Source organism: Ammodytes marinus, assembly GCF_949987685.1.
Source record: "Ammodytes marinus genome assembly, chromosome: 4".
Lineage (NCBI taxonomy): Eukaryota > Metazoa > Chordata > Actinopteri > Uranoscopiformes > Ammodytidae > Ammodytes > Ammodytes marinus.
Window position 1 is genome coordinate 31,534,998 of NC_137233.1, and position 21,794 is coordinate 31,556,791.

Here is a 21,794-nt window from a genome sequence, read left to right on the forward strand (position 1 = left end):
TTTGGGATTTTTTTTTCTTCATTTTGTGTTGCGTTAATGAAGCTCAAACCGCAGCTCTGTCTTTATCCCAAACATCAAAGGTTTATTGAGATTTTGACAAACAAGCTGAAGAGACACACACACACACACACACACACACAATATAATACATGATTCACACACAACTCACATCAAACAGACATGCATTTTATAGTTTGCACAGTACACTCTCAAAGAGGCGTTCAATAGAATGATCAAATCGATTTGTCAATCAAACACTTTGCCTTTTTAAGTGACTGACACTTCACTGATTTCACTGTATCTCCAACAGAGTCCTTACCCAGATTCAAATCATTTTTGGTTCCACCATAATAATTCTTCACCTCTTGGAATATTAAAGATTTATATTAATCATCATTATTATTTACAATGAGAACATCGGCTCTTAGGGGATTAAGGACTGGATTAAGGACTTGATCAAGAGCATTTACCATTTACATCAAAGAAGTTAGTTTCCTCAGTTTTTAATAGACTTTTTCACACAATAAAAACATCTTAAGAAACACTGGAAGCATATGGCAGTATAGAAAGCACACACACTGTAATATACAGTAGGCCATGAAAGTTAGGGCAATCTTATCATTGCAACGATAACAGTAGACTCAATACAAAAATATTGGCATTTTCCTTTTTAGTTTTTCCTCACTGGGGGATTGGAGCTACACTAGCAGTACAGTCTAGTTCACGACAGAACAGTGAAAGTGCTTTTAAGTTAAGAGTAAGGAAAATATATTCATTTCTCCAGAGCAGTAGAGAAGCTGCCATGGGGGTGGGGGGGGGGGCAGTTTAGCAGCACGGTTTCCCATAATGCAGTTCAGGGGTCCTAACCAGGAAGTGGGACGAGGTCAGGAGGTTAGAAGTGCTGTGGGACAGTGTCCAGAGCGTCTTCAGTGGATCGCTGCGTAGTCACATTCTGAAACAGCGAGTGGGAGAAAGGAAAGGAGTTATAATTCACTAATTATAATTCATTCATTTATCTAACATTTATAAATTGACTCTTGTTCATTCATATTTGTATTCATGTTTTACAACAAAACGTAACATTTAGTCACATGAAAGCAGAATTCATGTGGTATTCATAAGAGCATATGAATGGATGGTGTGTGGGTGTGCTGTTAAAATGTTTATCATTAAAAGAAATCTATTAAGGAAGCTTTCTAAAGACATAAAAACATGTCTGTGGTTCAGAGTCTTTTTGTGCCGCAGAGTCTAATATCCTACTGAAATCCACACTTATATATGCAACTTTAGAGAAATGGAATTGTAGGCACATTATAGTTATTGTCTGACTGCAGCGCTTCTTAGAACAAATAAGTGATAATCACTGATGTTTTCAACAGAAAAAAATACAGGAGGAGGACAAAACAGGAGAAAGGAGAATGAGATCTTTCAATTAGGATTTTTATATTGACAAAGTAAACCTTGACAAACACAAAAGAATTTAAAATAAAGTGACATTTAAGCATGTGTCATCCAACAACATGCTAACACCGTACTGTGAGTGATGATTGAAAAGGAAACAGTGTCTCGATTCCACTTGAAAGTCAAGAAATGTTTGGACGGGACTTAAGTGGGCATTGCACATTAACCCTTCACATTTAAACAGGTGTTAACAACTTATAAACAAGCATAAAAAAGATAACATTCATGTAATGACTTCATGTTATTACAAAACACAATCGAGGTTAATAAAAAAAAAGTATAAAATTCTACATGGTACTTAAAGGCAGACTTAGAAACAATCATGTCATGTGGTGTTCATGTTCTTTTATTAATTTTCTATCATATTTATTCCAACAACTCTCAAACTCTAAAAGTCAAATTGTTTCCTCACAAATATAGATGTACAAATGCACACACACACACAAACACACACACAGCTGGATGATTTGTCCTGAAACTGGATTCCAGTTATGTAGTTACTACAAAGAGTTGAAGCCCAACGTGCTGCAACTTCTGAAATGGACTTGATTTCCACCCTTTGGACATGCAATTTGTTGCTAACATTGCAGTATATATATATATTTTTTATACAATTATATAATTTATAATTATATACAATTTTTTTTTTTTGTCAAATGATGACAATTTTCTATTTTTTTCCATTTGCTTTTTGTTTTCTTAAGTTGCAGTGCACTGACCTCTCAGGTCCCCAAAGCACAATGACATGAAAGAAAAATAACAGCATGATACTGACAAAAACAAAATGAGGAGGGGAAAAAGGATTTGTGGCGGTGGAGGTGGAGGTAGGAGTTTCGTTAAGTGACGTCAAAGTGGTCTTGGTTGCTTACTCTGCCAATTTACATTCAAGATTTACATTCTCTGTGCAACGGGGAAGAGAGGGACGGATCAGCACCTACTGCTAGGCAAGCTGCAGCAGGGAGATGCAGGCTAATAAACACCGTGGAATAAACACAAGGTGCCCACAGAAATCACCAAAGAAAGTCACACAGAGCTGCTACATTTGAAGCGATCACTGAAAGACGTCCTCCCGACTGAGACCCCCGGAAGCAGTGAGGTGAACCACACCTGGAGCGGATTCAAGTTGTCTACGTCCTTTTGTTTAGAGACATTTCTGTGTGCTACCAGGGATACCTACCTCAGGTCTGTCTCTGTGTGTGTTCACAGAGTCCACGCCTAAATAGACAGACTCCACTTTACATCCTGAATAGGATTAAAAGGAAACAATGACCATTGTTAGAGGAGATTCATCCTTTTATGTTTCACAAAAATTCTTGGAGAAGAATAATCATATTCAATGAACAAAAGAAAAATGTACTAAACTAACCATAAGCCACGGGGGTCAACTTCAACACGGTGTGCAAAGGGCAGTTAAGGTAAGGCAACTCATCTGTGGAGGCAGAGACAGAGACAGAACGTTAAGTTTAAGGGTCATGTTTCTCGGAGCACAATATTTTGTCAATGCAATTTAGCCAAATAAATGTTTTAAGCTTGTTTGAAATGTCAACAAACTTTTAAATCTTTTAGTTCGTATCGCTTGCTGTAAAGTTCCGTCATACCTGCAGTCTTGTCCAGGAAGTATGCCAGAAGACAGCGCATGACGGCCTGGTGACAAACCACCAGAATGTTCTCCTGTCTCTCCAACTCCATGATCACGGGCTCCAGTCTCTGCACCAGGTCTTCATAAGACTGGAGGGAGAATCACAGAGCCCCATCAAGCACACGCACTTTACAGGACACAACATTCGTCTCTGAAAGAAATTAAGTCCCACTCTCACCTCTCCCCTAGGATAGCGGTAGCGGTACTTGTCTTGGTCCCTCAGGGCAAACTCCATGGGGAAATGCTCCTGGATCTCCTCGTACATCATTTCTTCACACACACCCTTGTTTTGTTTTTTTAAAGAGGGGAGAAGATGCGTTTAGTTTGAGAAAACAAAGCCTTGAAAAAGATGGTGGTATTTTGATGAATATAGGTACTACTCAACTTACAGCATCTATTTCGTTGAGGGACTTCCACTGTTCGTATGGCACTTCCAGGCACTCCGCCGTCTGGATTGTCCTCTTCATCTGGCTGGTCCACACTTTGAGATCTTTGATGTTCTGGTCATCGATGAATTTCCTCAGTCTTTTGGCAAACTAGGAAAGGCAAGAGTTCCAATGTAGAAAAATACACTCGAAATCCATCCAGCGAGAACCAATGATTTCACCAGACCCCTACACACACACACACACACACACAAACACACACACGCCCACCCACCTACCTCTTTTCCTCTAGCAGACAAGCCCGAGTCTCCTCCGATGCGTCCCTTGATGTTGAGGTCACTCTCACCGTGGCGACACAGGTAGATGGAGCGCGGTGTGATGTGGATGTTCATCAGGTAGTAGACAATGCGGCTTTGGATGTGATCCAGGACACGATTGACCAGGTACCGGCGGCCCACGTCCATGACCTTTATGTAGGACAGATCCCTGGGGACAAGGGGGACAAGTCAACCATCTCTGAGCGTGAGCAGGGGCTTTCATTGGATAATCTTAATTTTTGGTTGTTGTATTCTCACCTGTCAAGAACCTCATCCAGAGGCTGGTAGGAGGACTCGTAACACTTGATCCTCTTCATGAAGTCCTCGACTGCCTCTTCTGTGTTGCAGTGTATGTAGTCCGGGCTGCCCAACTTCACTTGCTACAGAGAAAAGGAAACACAAGCAGAGGATGTAAGCCGTAGAAATACAGAAAGTTATCCGCCTGAAACTGCGTTAGGGCCATGATTGTGTTTGATAGAATCGGAACACAAGCTTGAAAGTCTTCTTTGTCTACACAGTGATACTGATAAAGCCTTCATGTGAGCAAACGCATTAGAGATGCACCGATCCACTTTTTTTCAGTACGACCCGATTACGATATCTGGGTTTTGGATATCGGCTGATACCAGTTATTATACATTTCTTTGTTGGTGATGATGTTATTCTCTGATGTTACGAAGGCTATAGTCAACTTGGTCCATGGTCGGCATCAACAGTGGCGAACTTAGCCCCCAAATGGCTAAGTTCGCCGCATCAAATTGCACTATTTTGAAAGGACGCATTGCGGCTTCCTGGGTTTGTCGCCGCCCATGGCGATTGTGATTGGTTTAAAGAGATAAAAACAGGCAAGCCCAGTTTTTCCCCCCCCAATCCCCAAAATGAAACAGCATGCTTCCAAACCATACTACTAGCTGTAGTTAAGTCTGGCTGTGCGAGACTCGGAAGGCTAAAGCAACAAAGCAATTCTAATTGAAAAGAGCAACAAATAAACAAGAAGGCATAACGATTTATCTTCAAACGGTTTCAACTGTTTGAATACAGCAGAACATAAGTCAACTTTTTAATTGCTATTTTTTTTATGTGTGCTAAAAGTCACTATCTATAAAAGGGAAAGTGAATGTTTCCAATATCTATTATAAGTATTGTTTATGTTGACCTACTTTTTTTTTCAAAATAAAGGCAGTGCATTGCTTACTAATGTATTTTCAGTTTATTAATTCCGGAAAGAGAGACAAAGCTTACCACTATATTTTGTGCAATGACGTCTGGGTCCTCACACAAAGACTCCACAAAAAAAACCTGGATGGAAAAGAGACAATATAGTCAATTTAGAGGGTCTTTGAGTAAAGCTGATCGGTTCAATCTGAATAACCTGGCCTCGGGTTAGCATACCTTGAACCCATTCTGCTCAGCGAACTTGACGATGGTCCCTCTTCTTTCTCGCGTTGTGTTTGTGGCGTCAAAAACCTGAAACAGAAGGTAAGGAACACTCCTATTGCAGCCCTGATGTACAGTAGATATATTGATTTCACCAGAATTTGCCCATGGAGAACTTAAGAGACTCACTGCCACTTGTCCTCCTTCAACACTCAGGTACTCGCGGACATCATTAAGTGCTGCCAACGCACACTGACTGTGGAAGGACAGCAGAGAGAGAGAGAGAGAGAGAGAGAGAGAGAGAGAGAGAGAGTCAGTACTGTAGAGATTAGTACTATGAATAATTAGAAGGTTTTTTTTAAGAAAAAGAAATTGCACCCCACTGGCTCAAGGCAAAAAGAAGATGGGTAAAATGGCTCTCCACGATATAAATCCCACTCAAACAATAATTAAGAATAAGTATCTAAAAGATCAGAGTTTTACAATATCATTGATGCTAACATGTGCTTTTCTTTACGGATAAAGCAGTTTAGATCAACATAATCCCAGGTCCTAAAGAACTATTTTTTTCTGAAATGCTCTGCAAAATGACTTAGCCTTACATTCATTTAATTCAGCTTATTCTCCAGTGCATTCATTGTCAGTAACCGCTACATTTAGCACTGTAGTATGACATAACTGTATATAAAGTGGTGCATTACTGTCCAGACCCATGTGCCGATTGCTCCAGCAGGTGATCTCACAGATGAGTGGTTATCATTGGGTGGAGTTGAATCCAACACTATGTTGACTTTTCATTGCTTGTGGATGATCAACAGTGCAATAGTGCAGCCTAGCGAGGTAGTCAGCAGCAGTACTTACCGTCTGATTTTTAAGCCTTCTTCATTATCTGGACGGAAGAACTCAAAGGACTTGTAGATCTTCAGACACTCCCTCCGGTACTGGCCAACATTGAACTCTGTTATGGATGAAAATGTTGTATGTCGTTAGCCTCATAGCATAATTGCCCAAATCATATTAACTCTACTCTACTTTTACTCTGAATCTACTCTATTCTACATCTACTCTACTCTATATCTACTTTTCATGAGCCTAATAGCATAATTTCCTCAGTCATATTTTAAGGGTTATGGAGTAGGGTAAAGTAGATGTAGAGTAGATGTAGAATAGAGTAGATGTAGAGTAAAAGTGGAGTAGAGTAAACATGATTTAGGAAATTATGCTATGAGGCTAACAATGTTCAAAGTATAACTTGGTTTCTAGAGTAAAGTAGTATGTGGACATATGTGGGGTGGAGCTGGTATACCTTTGGTTGGCACACCAATCCAGTTCAAATAGCGTGTGAGCTTCTTTGAAATGTAAGTCTTCCCTCGGGCAGGAAGTCCAACAGTCACAATAAGGGTTGGGCAATTGGTCATACATACTGTGAAAGAGAGTGAGAGAGAGAAAATACACACTTTTTAATGAATTAAACTTCCTTGCGTTGAATTTTGCACAGCATGGCTTTTCAACAGTGTTCCATTTAGCAAGAGTTTAAATACTGTTGGAGGTGTGAGCACCTGTTGTAAAGATTAATATTCTCCCCTGTGTGACAGTGACACACATAAATAATAAAAACCCTGCCAGAGATCAGAGATGACATCATTACTCCAACAACTGAAACAGTGAGCCGACTGAAAAGAAAAACAGCCACATGCCTCTCCGGACGCTAAAACTTACCGTCAGCATTTTGGATTTTGGTCCCCCCCCCCCCCCATGCAGGGTGAGAAAAAAATGTAAGACTAACAATCTAACAAAAGACTAATGCAGAATACAACGGGTCAGGTTTGATCTCTCCTGTCTGTTGCAATGACCCAACCACAAACTATAAATTAGGCTGCACCTTATTCAGCAGGTAGTAGGCTATGACTGAAAATTGGGAAGCTGTGTCTGGAGGTTTAAGATGTTTTGTGAATTGAATTCATGATTTTTTGATCAATCTTCCTGTGTTTTTTTTACTATTGTTCAGGAAAGTTATACACAAAAGGCAAATCACAGCATTTAAGTTTTTTTCTCACCTAATTCCCTCTTTATTGTTAAACATAAATAGAACAAATAAAGTATTAAGGCTAAGTATGTGATTTTTAAAACACTACTTGAAAAGTATTGGCTCAACGTGCCAAACTCCCAACTGCCTATTGCAAAAGAAAAACATAAATAGTCACACTCCCTCGTTCATGTCACCGATGTTATGGGAAAGGGGATTTCCGTAGGCCTACTAGAAACTAGAAATGAAGAAAGATAACGTTGAAGAAGGTTAAGCGTTTGTTGCCAGTTGCAGGACGTGACTATCTGGTGCCAGTTTAAAAAGAAAAAAGAGCTCTGAAGAAGAAAGACAGATTGACTCAGCAAAACATCCGAGAGAGCGACCGGCTGACAGGAGGCGCATCTGCTGACTCTCCATCACACACGGTAGCTGGGGGACCGTGATGCGGGCTTAATTGATTTTTGTTGGGACATGCGAGTCGGCTACGCATGATGCAATATTGTAAAGCTCAACATTAAAAAAAATACAAGACTATACAGCACTTCGTTAGTGCGAAACATATAAAACAATCGCGCGTAAAGATCGATAATGTTCGCAGACAATGACGGATTGGCACGAATAAACATGGTGACTAAAGTTAAATAAAAGATTAAATAAAAAAATATAAATAATAATTAGGCTATATGAGCTGACTGACGCGCAACATCATCTCCCAGTCACATCCTTTGCGGCACTTGCCGGTGTGACCAGCTGCATATCCAGGATCTTACCCCGTCTCTGAGCAATGTGTGCGTTTCTGCACGGCATCCAGATCTTCCTGAGCGGGTTCTGGGTGAGCTCCCGCGGGTAAGTGTCCACTATGAACTCCTCGTTGTCTAACATCTTGGTTGTTGGACTATCAATGAAACCCTCCTAGTTTGAAACTGAGGCGGTGGGCTCTAGCGCAGGCTGTATGAATGTGCAGACGGTGGAGGAGGGGGTGCACATATCAGCTGAGAAACAGCAGTTTCTCATTACCGTAACGACTGGAGACTTAGCGCAAAAGAGAAACAAGGACGCAAAAACAAGGAGCTGGGAACAGGATGCGACTTTGTCTGTTTTAGAAGCGTTGTTTTACCTCACCTGACTACCTCCATTATTTCAATTATGAACTGGATGCATGTTATCGCAGTCAATTATCACAGGCAAACTTGAAAGAGACTTCAAATTAACTATTGTCAGTAGCCTAAAGCCTAACACATAGGCTATCCATATCAGTAGCCTATTTTGATTTGACACGATATCCTAACTCTCCTATCCATCTCTTCCAGCGTTTAGAATGAGGCTATAAATGGTATTTGCATTAGCCTATGCCTTTACTTCTCCTATCCATATTGTGAAAATACAGAAGAGAAGCACAAATAGGCCTATTGCTGAGTTTACAAATAGAAAAAACCTTTTCCGTCAGCCATTATATAAACACATTTATCACAAAGAAATGTAGGCCTATGTTCAGGAAAGGGAGGTTTTGTTTTTGTCCCCTTTTATTGCAAATGTTGTTTACGTTGTATAAGGAATGTTAGGCTACTGAACTTGCCACAAGACAAATTACAATTCTTACAATCCATTTCATAAATATCTGTAGACCACAAACAGACAACTGAGCCTACACTCTCCTAAGAAAACACATTGCAACCGTTACCGTAATGACGCTGGGAATGAGCAAAATAAATGTTATAGAAGCAGATGTTAGAAGCATAACAAGCATTCAGCTCAAGTTCAGCTGTTCACATGCAGCACGCATGGGCACTGAATGCAGCTGCGAAACGAACCAATCAGAAACGAGATGAAATGTCCAGTAGCCAATAGGAGAAGCAGGTCGGAGATAAGAAGGGCGTGCCATGGACCTACAAGGGGCGTGCTGACTGCTTGGAGCTCGGCTAAACACCATCCTCAAAAACTATCGCAGCCTCATGCGTACCACGCATGGTACCACGACCCTGCCACGGGCCCCACACGTTCGGTCCACAGTGTTATTGTGGCAAAAGTCATCAACAACTTCAACTACACACACTGAAGGATATCCGTCTATCTATGGCAATGACAATATTTTCTAAATTTTAATCAGCTGCTTATTAATATATCACTCTAGTGTTAAGACAAAGTCAGCCACACCAGAAAGCAGATACTTAAAAAACAACAAACAAACACATTATTGTTCTCATCAATGAATCTGCTTATTATTTATTTTGACCAAAATAAAAACAAAATATTTTGAAAATGAATGTTTTCAGTCATTTTTGAATGAATGACTATATTTGGGTTGTTCCTCAGAATTCAAGTCATTTATAGACTTCACAATGGTTTGTTCTTCTGACATTTCCTTATGTTCTTTTTCTCAAGTGCATTTAAGGCTTCCACAAAGTCTCAGGTTCACTTACAGCAAACTCTTACTGCGAATGTGTGTTTTCCTCTTTACAGCGGTGCAAAGCCAAATATGTATATGCAATTCAAAAAAACAATAGATGGACAACTGCACAACTGGTTCAGGTTTTGCTTTCAAGTACTGGCTGGATCGTGACAAGTACATCCTGTGGACGCTCGCTTAGTGCTTTTAGAGGTTGTTTTTCCTCAGTTCTCATGAGACATCATGTAGTCTCAAAGTTGTGACACCAGGTGGCAGTGTGCACTCATTTTAATAAGGCCACACGTTTGAACTGTAGTGTAAAGTAGAGGATGCAGTTCAGAGATGTCCTGGCAGCTCTTATTATCATCTGAGCATCTACCTGACACTAGTAAACACCTCCAGAGGGCTGAGTGCACTGCTGTCTAAAAGTCAGCATTACTAAATGTTCTCAGCAAGACAGCTCACCCCAGAGCTTCTGGCAATAATCCACAACAACAACAAAGCACATGTCTTTGATAGGGCAACAAATATTTTACAAACCCCTTCTTAACAAGCTGTTTGGTGGACAGTTAAATAATATGACTGTTGTGGAAGCACAACAACAAACACTCTTATGTTTGAACATGAAAGCTAGGAGGAAACATGTATTACCTTTAACAACTTAACTTTGTATTGATCAACAATCATTTGGGTGTAAGTGAGAAAATGAGGAAGTTGATAAATAAATAATAATAATAATAATAATTTGAATTTATATAGCGCCTTTCAAGGTACCCAAGGTCGCTTCACAAAAAAGGGGGGGGGGGGAAGTACAGTGTTTGTGTACACAGGGGCGTGGGGGTGGGTTAGAGGTCATAGGCCTCTGAGAAGAGGTGTGCCTTCAGGAGCTTCTTGAAGGACTCCACTGAAGTGGCACAGCGGATATGGAGGGGGAGCAGATTCCACAGAGTGGGGGCAGACGCACAAAAGGCCCCTGTCCCCAAAGGCCTTTTAAACAATCAAAATGAATGATTCTATAAATGAATCAAATGATCTCTACTTGAAAGGCTTTATGACATTATGGCTTTGGGTTTTCTTCTCCTCTGGTCTCAATATATCTTTTATGTCTGGACTGTTCCCCATTAATATCATAAAGTCCCAATGGATCAGCATTTCAAAGTCTTTTATTGTCAGTTCTGACATACATCAGAATCAAAATGGCGTTTATCTCTGGCCCACAGTGCAGTAGGAACGATAAATTAAAAAATATAGAGTTAAATAAGATAAACAAGATAAACATAAACAATATTTACAGACGATACATTGTAAATACCAAGTAGTGCAGGGTTCAACATAACTTTTTTTTCCTACTGGCCCGCCGGGCCAGTGGATCCGAGTTTTACTGGCCCCTTGTATATTTTCACTGGCCCTGCACACACTTTTTTTTTCTTCATAATTTAGTGTCAATAATTATAATACCTGTGTTAGAAAAATAAAGAAAGATAACCAGATCTAAAGGGAATATCTATACTGTAACAGTATATATATTCCCTTTAGATTTGGTTATTTTTCTTATAGTTAATTATATGAAATGTTGATATTGCTCATACACATAATATAAAAACCAGGCAAACATATTGAATTAGAAGCCTACAACTGAAAGTATGTTGAAAGAGTCGGCCAGTATTTTAAAGTCCAGTAGTTTGATGGTTGTTTGTATTCTTGAATTTGGGCAGTTTAATGAATAGTTCACCTGCAGAAGTCATGATCAAACATAAAAAAAAAAATAAGATATGAAGGTCTGATCATTCTTTGTGGTGTGGTAGGCTGTTTTTATTACTTTCTCTATATGAATTAGGGATGTGAATGTGTCGACCGAATGACCGGTTTTCCACTTGCGCTCAAGTTGACTTTAAAGAGGACCTATGATGCTTTTTGACTTTTATGACCTATAAACGTTGTTATGATGATTCATAGTCATGCTTAACCATACTAAATTATCAAATAATGACTTACATGCATTTCGACGTATTCCCTGCTGACCGTCTGGGGTGTCTGTGCCGAGCACTAAACACTATTCTAGCCAGTCGAGAAGTCACGTCTTCAAAGCGGTCTACCCTTTCATAATTCGTGACGTCGCATAAAACTTCGTGAAGTCCCCACGCGGATGTTTCCATGTATGGTAATGCTGTCACTTCCCTGTTCGCGTCTGCCTCGCGCCCTTATAGGTCCATGCTCGCGCTTCCCGCCACTGAAAGTGTTCCGGAAGGAAGGTAACCAATCACAACGGAGTGGGGTTTGCAGGAGGGGGGGGGAGGGTAGCGGAGATGGCCGATGCACAGGCGGAGGGAGCGGAGATTGCCGAAGCACACACACTCAAGTGTTGACAGGACGTGCTGGATCGCCAAAATAAGAGAAAGAGCTTCCCGAAAATCTACATAGTTTTTTGTGATGTGATTCGTGTCAGGTTGCTCTATAGCAGTGTAAAACAAGAAATTAAGACCAGAAAAGTAGTATAATAGGTCCTCTTTAAAAATAGAATAGAAATCCGAAAATCAGTGGGTTATGCCGTTTTTTTAAATGGGAGATTTCACCGTGTATGTGAGTTCACGTCTGGTCGTGAGCTGCAGGAGTGTCACTTCTCCATGAAGTGTCAGCTTCACATAAGAGTCCGGTGTGGGACCATTTTTTCAAACTATTGATAAAAAACAATGCAGTGCAAAATATGCAGCATAAGTTAAACGCTCGTCTAAGACTATGACGTTAAATCACCTTAGAAACACACAATGCCTTCGTCCGATCACAGCAGCGTTTCACCGTGTGATCTCGGCAGCGAGTGAGCCGCTGCGCAGATGAACTGTGGTTTGTGGCTAAAATAATAACCGGGGATATTCTCCCCGTTAGCGATTTCAATGGGAAAGACTTCCGCGATCTGATTGAATGTCTCGAGCCTGAAAACACAGTGCCAAACTGCGCGACTATAGGAACTGTACAGTGAGCGGAGTCCCTCCGTTCGTTTCTGTCTACAACCGACACAATCACCGGAGACGCATTCACAGCGTTTAAATAACGCCTCTCATTTGTATTACCATTGGAGCTTGGATGCAAATACTGTAACATTACGGCGGCAGATAAAGGAAAAGCGCAGTTATCATTTTCTGCACACCTCTGCTGTGGGAAGAAAGGGGGCAAAGCAAGTCGACTCGCAGGCGGACGGTAGGCAGCTCTGCCAACGGAGCGAGAGTGCACCCGCTTGTTGCTCTGCCTGTCAAAACGCCCACGCATCGGTTGTCCACTGGCCTTTCATTAAAAAATATATTTTATATTAGGTTTATTATATTGAGTCTTAAATAAACACTGCTTTCATTCCGACTCTCAACGCGCATTTCAATGAACCATGATGTAGTCTACAAAAAGATACTGAACCGTGATTGGCCAGTCACTGGCCCGGGCGGGACAGTGACTGGCCAATCAACTTGCCCTGCATATGATTTTACTGGCCCCGGGCCATCGGGCTATACGTTATGTCGAACCCTGTAGTGCAAAGGAATTTTCTGTGCAATATAAAACAGTATAAAGGCCTATATGTATATACACTCACCGGCCACTTTATTAGTTACACCTGTTCAATGGCTTATAAAAACAAATAGCTAATCAGCCACATGGCACATGGCAGAAAATCAATGCATTTAGGCATGTAGACGTGGTCAAGACACAGGCTGAAGTCGAGCATCAGAATGGGGTAGGAAGGAAGGGCGTTTAAGTGACTTTGAACATGGCATGGTTGATGGTGCACGGCAGGATGGATCCATGCTTTCATGTTGTGTACGCCAAATTCTGAACCTGCCATCTGAATGTGGCAACTGAAATAGAGACTCATCAGACCAGGCGTGATTTTTCAATCTTCTATTGTCCAATTTTGGTGAGCCTTTGTGAATTGTAGCCTCAGTTTTCTTTACTTAGATGCCAGGAGTGGAGCCTGGTGGGGTCTTCTGCTACTGTAACCCATCTGCTTCAAGGTTGGACATGTTGTGCGTTCAGAGATGGTATTCTGCATACCCTGGTTGTAACGAGTGGTTATTTGAGTTACTGTTGCCTTTCTATCATCTCAAACCAATCTGCCCATCCTCCTCTGACCTCTAACTTCAACAAGGCATTGTAATCCTCACAAGTGCCACTCACTGAATATTTTTCCATTCTCTGTATATACAGGTATATATATATACAGTATATAATATTTATTTTTAATTCAGTCTGTTCATAGGTGGAAAGGGACAGAAGTCAACCCGTTTCCGACACTTTACATCCTTGCTCTCTGTGTATTTTACACTCAAGTGCTTTTACTCGCCCTCCCTCATCTAGTCCCAGATTTCTCTTAGGGAAAATGCAGGAAAACAAAAGTTACATAATGCCGATTCCTTCGGCCAACGATTCAAATCTTCCTCAAAAAACTTTAAACCCCTGCATGTAATGTGGACTAGAACTTAACCGACAACATTACACAGCCACTGTCATAAACAAGGACTTCTTAAATTTTAGGAAGTAGATTATACAGACCTTGCAAAACACTGTTACAGAGGGCGTGTCACATTTGGCTAAGTATATTGCAGCAGTTATCCTGTCAAATCCCTGCTGGTTAGTTGAGTTGCAGTGACCACTTTCCGTGTGTCCTCTTTGTCAAGAGAAACTTCCTCTTTCATTGTTGACAATTAGAGTGAGAGTGGATTTTTAAAGGCGGCTGATAAATGAGTTTGGAGCAGGAAAAAGCAGATAGCCAATGAATAGACCAATATTTTTCATTTTTTTTTCATTTAACTTTTATTTATCCTCGAGAGACCAATTGAGGGGTGACCCTCATTTTCAATGACGTCGAGTCAATATCAGTCATGCTCTAACCCTTTTACCAGAATGATGAGTTTTTCATCAAATAAAGTAAATTGCTTTCTGAAAATCTCTAAATCTAGTCTATACTAAAAATGTAACACATTCTAATGGTCATGCTTTCTTAGTTCCAGCATGAGACAGCATGCTTCTGGCAGAATAGTAGTCATCTTCAGTTTTATTAATTAATAATGCCATAGACCAACAACCTTATCATAATACAGTTTTCTTATTTTGCCTGTATTTCAGTATCCATTAAGTTATGTTTGGTTGTGCAGGTCAAAGAGGAACAAAATAATACATAATATTGAATCTACAATCTATAAGTGAGTTAGTCACATTCACTTGTTTTGGTAGAAAGATTTCAGGAGCTCAGAATTTAGGTTTGTGAAATGCTCTGACTTCCTATACTACAAGGTCAACAGTACACCTGATGATGTAGTTACCCCCTAGTTCCTCTGCTCTTACAGCCTCCACTCTTGGGGAGGGTTGGGTTCTTCAGTGAAATATGCTGAACAAAATATCTCAGAGGCCAAAGATGACATGTGAAAATTGCTTGTTTTGTGCAACGACAAAACACAAACATAATCATTTTTACAATGACATGCTGCAGGAAATCTGCCAACAGAGAACACTCTAGTATGTTGGCTCAACACATAACCTTAAATGATAACTTGATTATTAAACATGCAATTCATTTTGTGTTGACCCAATATGTTTAATAGACACCGTTTCTCACTTTAATTGGCATCAGTGTAATCCAGAATGGGGCTACAGGTTTCTATTGTGTGTCATGCAACAGAGGGTGAAAGGAAGAGGCTGTTCCATCTGAACAAGAAGGGCTATTGTCTCTCCATTACACAGAAATGCTGTGACATTTGCAGGAACAAACATATAAAAACCCCAACAAGCCTGCACTTGAATGCTCCCAGATTCAAAACATATGCTGGATGATTGCAGCGAGCAAAATGTTACTGCATGGGCATTCCACATACACACATGCAGGTTACAGCTGTGTGCCTGGAGCCTATAATGAGATTCTCAGTGAGCGGGTGAACTTTCCCCTAGATAGAGAGCAGACGGGGAGGGAGGGAGGGAGCGAGGTGCAGGCAGACTGAGTAGAGAAAAAGGATGAGAGGGAGTCATGTATTGTGATTGTTCAGTAGGGATCTGACGGAGATACAAAAATCCAAAGACGTAAGGATTATTGAGCATGATGGAAAGGTGGGAAAAGGGGCAGATTCGCTCAGGCACGAAAAAAATTAAATATCCGGTGGGGTATAAACGGCCACTGTGTACGGATACAATCTGTGTGTGTTTGGTCTGCTGTCTGCAGCCATTGAAGCATATTTTCCCTGCGTCAGCAACCGTTATAAACACATACTGTACAGGCTTTGTGGGCAGTCTCTGGACCAAGCTAGCTCCATGCTTTATCCAACCAGTGTCTTGATAACGCCATACTTTATTTCACTGTGAGCAGCAGTGTCTGTTCACTGTTATCATCACACTGGATGGGTAAGATGCAAAGAAGCTTTATGCCATTGATCATGAGATAAAACAGACCCACCTCTTTGATGCAAAAGGCCTACATCATTTTATGGCATGTTCTTCCTGTTTTTCTGCTCCGCCCCACCTCTCAGTGTTTTGGCAGACAGACAGACAGACAGACAGCACGTCTCCAACTCACCATCACAGCCTGAGCTCTGTTCATCCCCTATACACATCTGCCACAGCATTTAAAAACACCGTGACCATATTGACACAACAAACAGCAGTGAATCACTCACTTTTAGGATACAAAGTCCCTAGCAGAGGCTTGTTAGAGTGTGTGTCCACTCTGTGTGCCTGTTTGTCAACAACACAGCAAAGCAGCATAATGTTAAGCAGACCCTCCTAGGCTACACTTCCAAATTATGCAACAACAGCCTTATCATGAGCAAATTAATAATGACTAATTAATAACTGATTGATTGGATTACATACATATTATCAGCATTAGTTCAGGACTATGCAAAAATGACCATCTGATCCAGGTTTTACTCTCTCCATCTGCCACACAGACACAGCATGGCCAAACTGTAGCCTGGGCTATCTATCTCCCAACCATTGTATTTGCAGTCCCACATCCATCTAGACATTTCTTAAACTTAATCAGATGGGAATGGATTATAACCTGAGACGACATTATAAGTGACATGAGTTGTTCAAACCTTTTTGTAACCGTCAGTGTTTACATCCTGTGGTTGTGTTACTCTACTCTCATATGTCAACCCAACCAGTTAGCTTCCCTGCTAGCTGCAGCCAGGCTTAGCAGCAGACAAGAAGGTGCTAGCCAACAGAAGCATCCTAGACATTTGCAAAGTAACAAACTGTTTCTCCGCTACATGAAACCTTGAAATGGCCGGTCTCCCCGTCACATTTGTCGGCTGTGTGCCGCAGCGTGTCCCGCCTTGTCCTCGCTGTAGTTCGCCCTGTCAGCTCTGCCTCTGCGAAGCATGCCTACGTGACACATACTTGTTTACTTCATCCGCTCGCTAGCCCAGCTGCTCTACTGCACTCACTGACTGCACACTGACAAGTAGTGTCAAAAATACATGTATTTAGAGAGAAAAAGAAAAGTAAGTACTCCATTGGAGAGTGCACCCTACCTGCCCTGTCCCGCGTTTGTCTCGGGCGGCAGGAGACCCGCATGGTCCCGGGTTAAAGCCTCTTGTTCCCAGCGTGCTGAGCAGAGCGAGTCCCCGCAGCAGCAGCAGCATAGGTGGCAATGAATGAAGTCAGTGAGAGCGAGCTGAGCTGGGAGCTCATTATCGCCTCCGTACGCATGCACGCGTACACACACACGCCTCCTTGTTTTTGTTTGGCTGTACTCATGTAACCTTCATATTTTCCTCCACACCTTTCTAGATAGTATTTTAGACCGTTTTGTGTATCCTATCAGTCTAAACATTATACATTCTCTGCATACAAATGATTATTGAAACGGTCTACTTGTTGTGGTAAATAAAGGGATAAACAAGTTGCAATGATTGGCTTTAAAAAAAAAAGTTTAGTGATAGGGCTTGCTGACATTCTGGGCCCAGCAGTAACTTTTGCCCCATGGGGCCTTATAACAGGTTGACATAGCCATCTGACTAAATGTAGTATCTCAAATACATCATGATGTATCACACTGTTTTAATGGGTGTATCATACACAACATGGTTGAAACCGAACTCTCTTTAGAAGGTGCTGGTCACTGTCTTGCTCCATTTGGTCTCCCATCTGTAGCTGTGCTTCACTTTCGTTTGGATACTACTTCTCTCAATGCATCCAGGAGGTCGTCTTTTTCTGCAGAGCCCACCTAACACCAAGAAGAAAAAGTTGGTATCATCCAGTCAGCACATTTTACATTTTGTTAGCCTCATAGCATAATTGCCTAAATCATATTTACTCTACTCTACTTTTACTCTACATCTACTCTAGTCTACATCTACTCTACTCTACATCTACTTTTCGTTAGCCTAATAGCATAATTGCCTAAGTCATATTTTAAGGGTTATAGAGCTGGGTAAGGTAGATGTAGAGTAGAGTAGATGTAGAATAGAGTAGATGTAGAGTAAAAGTAAAGTAGAGTAAACATGATTTAGGCAATTATGCTATGAGGCTAACGATTTTCAACTCTAACAGATGTAAACAGATGTAGTGTTAACTGCATGTGGTCCTCTCACATGTTTGAAGCTTGCACTCTTTCTCATCCTCTCTGGGATGAGCGGAGCAGGAGTCAGTGGAGGAGGGGGAACCCAAGGGGGAATCTGACTCAGTGTGTCCCTGCCCCGTGGTGGTGTCTGCTGGGTGTTTGGGACAGGTGGCAAAGGCCCCTTTCTCAGAGCGAGGGAGATGGACGCCCCTTCTGTTCTGTGCACCGTCTGTGATGCCGGGCCTGTCAAATATGCCAGAGCAGCACTGTTGTTACGTATCCTGTACAGCGCCGTCGTTAAGGGGGTAAAGGTTATGACGATTATAAGGGCCCACAGCCAGCTAGGGCCCACACAGCCCCCAGTAGAATCTATGACAAAATTATTGTGTAGGCCTATACAGTGAACTAATATATAATCATACGAATGAGTCCGAATTAGAACAAAGCCACAAGTCATACAATATTCTAATTGTAATCATTTCAATAACCCCCTTGGCCCCTTCTTAAAAAATGGTTTGGTCCACCCCGCGGTTCGTTCTTCCTCATTGGAATTAAGTGAGCGCGAGCGAAGTGAACTCCAGCAGGCGAGGATGCCCCCAAAAAAGCACAAGCTCGCACACCAGAAAAGAGATGAGAAGGAGACCAGAGTAGGCTATGAGCAGCAGAGCAGGGGCCCAGGACATCAAAAACAGTTGTTCTAAGAATGGTGAGAGTAAAACTACAGAGGGAGGCTGAAACAATTAGGCCTACCCTACTACTTGTTTATTCATAACATTACCTTTGACGGGGCGCAGGCTGGAGCCTACGTTAGCTGTCATCTGGCCGCGCTACACTCTGATCAAGTCGCCAGTTCATTTAAGAAAAAAAAAAAAAAAGTCGCCAGTTCATTGTAGAGCAACGGTTCCTACTGTAGTTATAATAACTGAACGTTACTACTACAGTGACTATGTGTTTTACACATATTACTGTCTGACAGTGCTCCAGTAGCCTATGCGCCCATTCAGAGGCTGCATTGTATTGTATTATGACGCATTCAACTTCTACTCGGTAATTATGAGCATCTGACGATGGTCAGTTCCGTTCAGGGCCGTAGGACTGCGAACAGGCTTGGGGGGCCCAAGGCAGAGGGGGGCTGCACCCAAAAAATATAAAAACGTATTTTTTTTATTTAATTTTTTTTACTGGCTCAATTTAGGCCCCGAAAAATTTTATTTAGGAAAAAAAAATATATATCAGGGGCCTTTCATTCGTCAGTACATTTTTGCTATTTTTTAAATAACATTGTTCGGGGCTACGAAGATCAGGGGCCTATATTGGGCCATTAATAAATACAAACGAAGGGAAAATTCCCAAAGCTGACTGGATTTTTTAAACATGTACATTTCTTCTTTCTGCTTTTTGGTCATTCTGTGTCTATAAATTATTCCAGAAAATAGTACTAAATAGCTTACATAGGAACAGTTGATTTAGCCTTAGTTTTCTTCTCAAAGTGCACCAGATTGATGAATTTTACTTAAACATTTAAAAAAAAATCTTCCGGGGGAGCATTCCCCCGGACCCCCCTAGAAGGTCCAGGGTCCACGACACAGTCTCCCAAATTCCTGTGAGAAACACTGTGTGTGTGCATGTTTATTAAGAGTCATTAGACCAGGGGTTGTGTTCAAGTACGCGTAATGATTTGGTCATTCATCAATAGAAACATTGTGTTGTTATCTGGCTCAGAGAGGGACCAGTCACTCATACGTTTTGGACTATAGACAAACATAGAGACCGCCTCTCAGAGGGCCCATCAGGACTTCCTGTATAGGGGCCCAGAATTTGGTGCAACGCCCCTGATCCTGTATATACATTTTTCAAATGTTTCAAATCAACATAAGAGGAGCATTACATTGCACAATGAATTGAAGTATACCTCTGCTCCTCATCTCTCTCTGCACAGCCTTCAGTCCTCCAAACCGCTGGATGATGCAGTCCACAGCATCAGCAACCTCTGTGTCTCTCAGGTCTTTCTCAGTGAGTCTGGCCTGCATCAAAAGCTTCCTCATATGGGGGTCCAGATCCTTAAACTTCACCAAAGCAGATACAGCCATGGTATTAACTTATAGCATGTTACTTCCCTATTGACTAATAACACGTCTCATGGACTTACTGAGCTTGTGGTTGGTGTAAATGTCATGGACGCTGTGTCCACAGGTAAACATGGCTCCCTGTCCATGTGGTTGAGTGGCTTGATTCTAAAAAGAAAACAAACAGTAAACCGTCACTTTAATGTCTTTGCTTTTGTAGTGTTCTGCAACATTTATGTTATATTAAAATAGGTTAGTAAGGTTTGAGGTAATACAGAAAAGCAATAACTGCACCACAACACACACAGGTCACACAGTGACCTTACAGACGGCAACAACAACTGTTGCAGACACAGCAGAATATAGGAACACGATTGCGAGACCTGGCCTCTATTAAAAGCACACTATTGCTAATAAGGCTTGATATAAGATCTGTCACACACACACACACCCCCACCCCATACACACACACACACACATACACACACATGCACACACAGACACACACACACACACTTGCACACACACACACACATTCACACAGACACACACACACATGCACACGTACACAGACACACACACACACCCAGACAGATAGTGTATTTAACCAACCGCCTGCACTAGATCGTGGCCTTGGCCTTTGCCTACGCCCGAGGAATGAGGACTGCTGAGGGGGGTACTCCTTACCCCCAGAGTTGAGGCTAGATAACTAGGACAGGGTAGGATGAGATCTGAACTATTGTAATGAATAAGTACCTTTGTGTTCATAGTAGAAGTTGTCTACTAAGCTGATATCCTGTTATGTCAACCCTTCAATAAAGAACCCGTTAGACCGATCTCCCTCTCCTCCGTGTCTATCTCGAAGCCTGTGAGATGTCTCCTTCTCTCTCAAGTAATATCAAATGTAGGTAAACAATTGGCCCACTCGGCCACTGTCAACACCTCCTTGTTTACTACATAAATGGCGTTGTCGGCAGGATACTACATAAATGGCGTTGTCGAAACGGAAGACCTTCAGAAGTTGCAGCAGACAGACAAACGGCATCTGGGTAATGTATTGTTGCCCTTTGTCACTACTTGTCATCTGTTGTTTTTCTTTGAAAGTCTGTTAAACTTGCGTGCTTGTTTAAGGCCAGCAGAATCATAGACTGTCAGGATAAAATATCTGCTAGTCGTTATAACTGAATCTTGGCTTTTCTGTAAATTGTTAAGAAACTTGGTTTGTTGGGAAGAAATGGTTGTGTTGTTTTAGTTGGTTGGCCTCTTGGTGTTTTTCCTGTTTTGACATTCCATATTGTAAAGAAATTCGCTGCAGCGTTAAAAAGAAAAGAGTTTACCTGTCGACGCGGCCGGCATGAATCACGAGCACACATATATTTGTCTGGTAACAAATAATGTTCCCACGGTGGTCATATACGTCAAATTGTTATTCACAGCTGGCTGAAATAATAAAATATTCGGGGTCGGACATTCATTGCTCAAAATGACGGCGTTATATTGAAAAAGGGCTCCTGGGAGAGTTTGTTTTTCATATAAGCATGAAAACCTGCTCTGTCTGAAAATAGCATTTTACCTGATCATTTCTATGCTTAATAAA

The 21,794-nt window shown here is 41.5% G+C and overlaps 1 protein-coding gene across 3 annotated transcripts; it reads right to left on the bottom strand.

Annotated features, from left to right (window-relative positions):
* Nucleotides 1–122: 122 nt before the first annotated feature.
* LOC307249549 (6-phosphofructo-2-kinase/fructose-2,6-bisphosphatase 4-like) lies at nt 123–17,189 on the bottom strand. 3 transcript variants are annotated; one of them, XM_080026327.1, is made up of 14 exons: nt 17,101–17,189; nt 6,487–6,603; nt 6,042–6,138; nt 5,370–5,436; nt 5,196–5,270; nt 5,046–5,102; nt 4,062–4,183; nt 3,765–3,972; nt 3,490–3,636; nt 3,279–3,383; nt 3,060–3,189; nt 2,828–2,890; nt 2,639–2,703; nt 123–952 (listed from the first exon to the last, which is right to left on the bottom strand). In XM_080026327.1, exons 1-14 carry the CDS (start codon nt 17,141–17,143, stop codon nt 893–895), a joined length of 1,356 nt encoding a protein of 451 aa, XP_079882453.1. In that variant the 5' UTR covers nt 17,144–17,189; the 3' UTR covers nt 123–892. The 3 variants fall into 3 exon arrangements, with proteins under 3 accessions (XP_079882453.1, XP_079882454.1, XP_079882452.1); XM_080026328.1 differs by lacking the exon at nt 17,101–17,189 and adding an exon at nt 9,627–9,736; XM_080026326.1 differs by lacking the exon at nt 17,101–17,189 and adding an exon at nt 7,977–8,104.
* Nucleotides 17,190–21,794: the final 4,605 nt, after the last annotated feature.